This window comes from Conger conger, chromosome 1 (assembly GCF_963514075.1).
Source record: "Conger conger chromosome 1, fConCon1.1, whole genome shotgun sequence".
Classification (NCBI taxonomy): Eukaryota; Metazoa; Chordata; class Actinopteri; order Anguilliformes; family Congridae; genus Conger; species Conger conger.
This window is the reverse complement of record NC_083760.1, coordinates 94,000,036-94,003,540: the sequence shown is the minus strand read 5'-3', so window position 1 is coordinate 94,003,540 and position 3,505 is coordinate 94,000,036. Positions and strand designations below refer to the sequence as shown.

Here is a 3,505-nt window from a genome sequence, read left to right as displayed (position 1 = left end):
CCCCTGTTTTCTTTAAATGCTGAATACTGACCTTTCTGTATCTCCACAGGGAAGATTTATAGTAAAATATATTTCTCTGAACGATTAACATTAACCATTTTCAAACGCTACAACTGCTGCAGGAAATGGCAGCGCCCAACCAACTGAAATTGAGCCAGGGCTTCAAAACCACGAGCAGTAGCACGGAAAGAAGACAAAGCTCTCATTGAGAGAGTATTTATATCATAAGGCATCATAAAAACTGTGATCAGAGGCTTCAGCATTACTCAGCTCTACACATGTATTTATGTATTTATGTATTTATGTATGAATGTATTTATTCATGTAATTATCCATTTATTATGATACAGTTTCATCATCGTCAAGCTGTTCGCCATTTTTTAATTCATAAGATGGCTGCAGGGTGTTTTTACTGTGGATTAAATACATTAATATGTCTATGTATGTGGACAAGTGAATGTTTCTTTCCTTCCTTACTGTCAAAAATGCAGAAACACTTTAATATTTAACAAATGCTGTGACCTGCAAATGAGAGCACAGCACATTTCAGACTTATCTACCAGAGCTGACAAAGCACCAGCACTGTACATTCCCACAACTCAAATATGATTACAATACGGCGCGTGCAACAGAAATGTGATTACAGCATAGCATGCTGATCAAATAAAAATGTCCAGACTGTGTTTCCTTAATTAGCGTGAGTTATTAAACGTGCAGCGATTGATCGCCAGTGCGTATGAACTCTAACTCATGAACACAATAAGGATTCAGCTGTTGGTCCGATGGCCTGTCTGGAGTTCAGTATGGAGTGTGGGTCAGGGATAATAAGGATCTGAGTCATGGCCATCGAAAGCGCTTCGCGACACTGCAAAAACCAAAAGAGAAGTATTTTGGTCTTATATTGAGACTGCAAATCTTATACTTTTTTGGCTAATGAGGTAAGACGGACAGATTTAAAGATTTCCCAATGGAGGAAGAAAATTTAGCATGTCAAGCAAACCATAAAACCTAAAACAATCAAGCTTAGCTTCAGAGAAAAATAATAATATCAAGACAAAAAGCGCTGGTGACAACATTAACTTTCTGCAGCGATATGAATGCCGTCTGCGGGCTCCAGGCGGATCGTGTGTCGCGGATAATGAGACTTACAGCCGCAGCCCTCGAAGGCTCTTACGAACGAGAGCCACCTGATGTCCCCGTGACCTCGCGGTCACGTGACCGCATGCGGCTGTCATCCGGAACCGGCCGCGCGGGCGGGTGATGGATGGGCGCCGGAGCGGGGGGGGGTCACGCAGGGGGGGGGGGGTCGGACATTGTGTGGATCCCCCGTCATTACGGAGCGCCGGGAATCTGGGAATTCTGAAGCCTGGGAATCTGGGAATTCTGAAGCCGGTTAGCGGCTGACACCCAGAGCTGAGAGCTGTCTGTTTAGTGCTACCCCCCCCCCCCCCACCCCCCACACCGTACCATCTCATCACTCCACCTGCGACTGAAATCGATTCCCCTCGAAATCTTCACGACTGTTCCTACATCCCCATTAACACTTTAAGGTTGGATGAATTGACATGAACTCATGTAGTTAAGTAATGTGAGTGAGAAGCTACTGAGAAGCTAATATGTACTGCTCTGTTAGTGTATTTGTACATGTTAACAGCTACGTTAGTTATTGCCAATTCGTATTGCAAAGAAAAACAAACGAATTGTTAATGGTTAACTAATTATACGTTTATTTTAAGGTTTGCTAATCTATAAATATTGATGCAACTAATGTGTTAGTTAGTAGTCAACAAATAAATTAACGAATGCAAAGTTAATTTCATGCTTAATGAATGTATTTGTAGATCGTTAATTCATGATTAATAACTGCATAAGGTAATGCCAGTTCAGGAACCTTGTTGTAAAGTGCGGCTAAGCTTCCTTTCTGGGCCACGCGCTGTAGAGTTTAAGGAAAAACAAACGCTGATGTGAAAGATAAGTTGAGACCGAACCTCCTCCCTGACCACTGTAACCTTGGTTGCAAACTGCACACAAATAATTGTGTGATAGAATGAGTGAAAATGTCCATATGCATGAGGGTGAGATAAAGATACGAGAATAACCTTTTTAAATAAAACAATATAACCTTTATTATAGATAACAAATGCTGTATATACAAATAAAAACCACATTTTAATTCATTTTGACCATTGGTGCGGTTGCTGTGGTCGTCATATAGCCAGTAAGACGAATCGATAGCGGCTATCTTCGCCGTTTCCGGGCACGAGGAGAACCCAGAACCAAATATTTATCTGATGGTTCCGTTCACTCCTAGAAAAGCTGCTGATGTAAACAAATATATACTGTATATAAAAACAAATGGCAACAAAATCGTTATCTGTACAATAAATGTACACATTTAGAAAGAGTTTCAGGGTGGCCTCGTTGTTCAAGGTCTTTCTTCCCGTCCTCCTGACTGGATGAAAGAAGAAGAGTGTCCTCTGTCATCCGCGATATCCACGGCGCGGCCTAGGCGGCAGAGTTCGGCCCTGGGGCTCGCCTGAATCACTTGCCCAAGGCGAGGCAGTGCAGGCCGGGCCGGGCGAGGGGCAGGGGCTGGCAGAGGGCGCAGGGGCAGGGCAGGCCGTGGAAGTGCCGGTAGGAGGCTGACAGGCTGTGGAGGGCGGCCGCGGTGGGGGCCGGAGGGGGGGGTGCCGGCGGGCCCCCCAGGAGCGAGTGCAGGGGCGCGGCCAGGGGGTGCAGCGGGGGCGGGGCGGGTACCGTGGAGACCGGGGCGTGGCGGGACAGGCCGCCCGCGCCGTACACCTCCCCCACCAGCTTCTTCATCTCGTCCAGCGAGGACGACAGCATCAGGATGTAGTTGCGGGCCAGCAGCAGCGTGGAGATCTTGGAGAGCTTGCGCACGGAGGGCCCCTGGGCGTAGGGCATGACCTCGCGCAGCCCGTCCATGGCCTGGTTCAGGTCGTGCATCCTCTTCCTCTCCCGGCTGTTCACCTTCAGACGCAGGTCCTGCCCCGCCTCGCCGCGAGCCTTCGCCACCGCCACCGTCATCATCATCGCCCCCTCCTCCTCCTCCTCCTCCTGCTCCGCCGCGCCGTACCCGCCCCGGAACACCCGCCGCGGGAAGTAGCCCCCAGAATGCACCTGGGCGTACGCCGCCAGGTCTGGGGAGGAGGAGCGACTGGAGGCGGAGCCAGCTTCTGAGTCCATGTCCACAAGCGAGATTAAAAAAAATAATAATGAAGCACAAAAGCGTAAGAAGTCAAAGTATAATTCTTGATCTCACTCTCTGTCTCTGTCTCTCTGTCCTTCTAAAAAAACTCCAAAGCTCAGTGTGACTACGGAGGAAGTGAATTCGCAGTCAGCAGCTCTGCTCTGTGAGCGCGTGTGTCCTCTCTCTGCTCAGCAGTGCGGTCAGAACAGCCGGTCCTGGATCTACACCCCCCGGAGGACAGAGTTAACTGACAGCCGTGGTCTCAGGTCAGGGGGAGCGGTCCTGTCTCAGCCT

The 3,505-nt window shown here is 48.6% G+C and overlaps 1 protein-coding gene across 1 annotated transcript; it reads right to left on the bottom strand.

The window, feature by feature from the left end:
• Positions 1–2,541: 2,541 nt before the first annotated feature.
• Positions 2,542–3,207, bottom strand: olig4 (oligodendrocyte transcription factor 4). The gene has a single exon (XM_061216065.1). The coding sequence runs from the start codon at positions 3,205–3,207 to the stop codon at positions 2,542–2,544; it is 666 nt and encodes a 221-aa protein (XP_061072049.1).
• Positions 3,208–3,505: the final 298 nt, after the last annotated feature.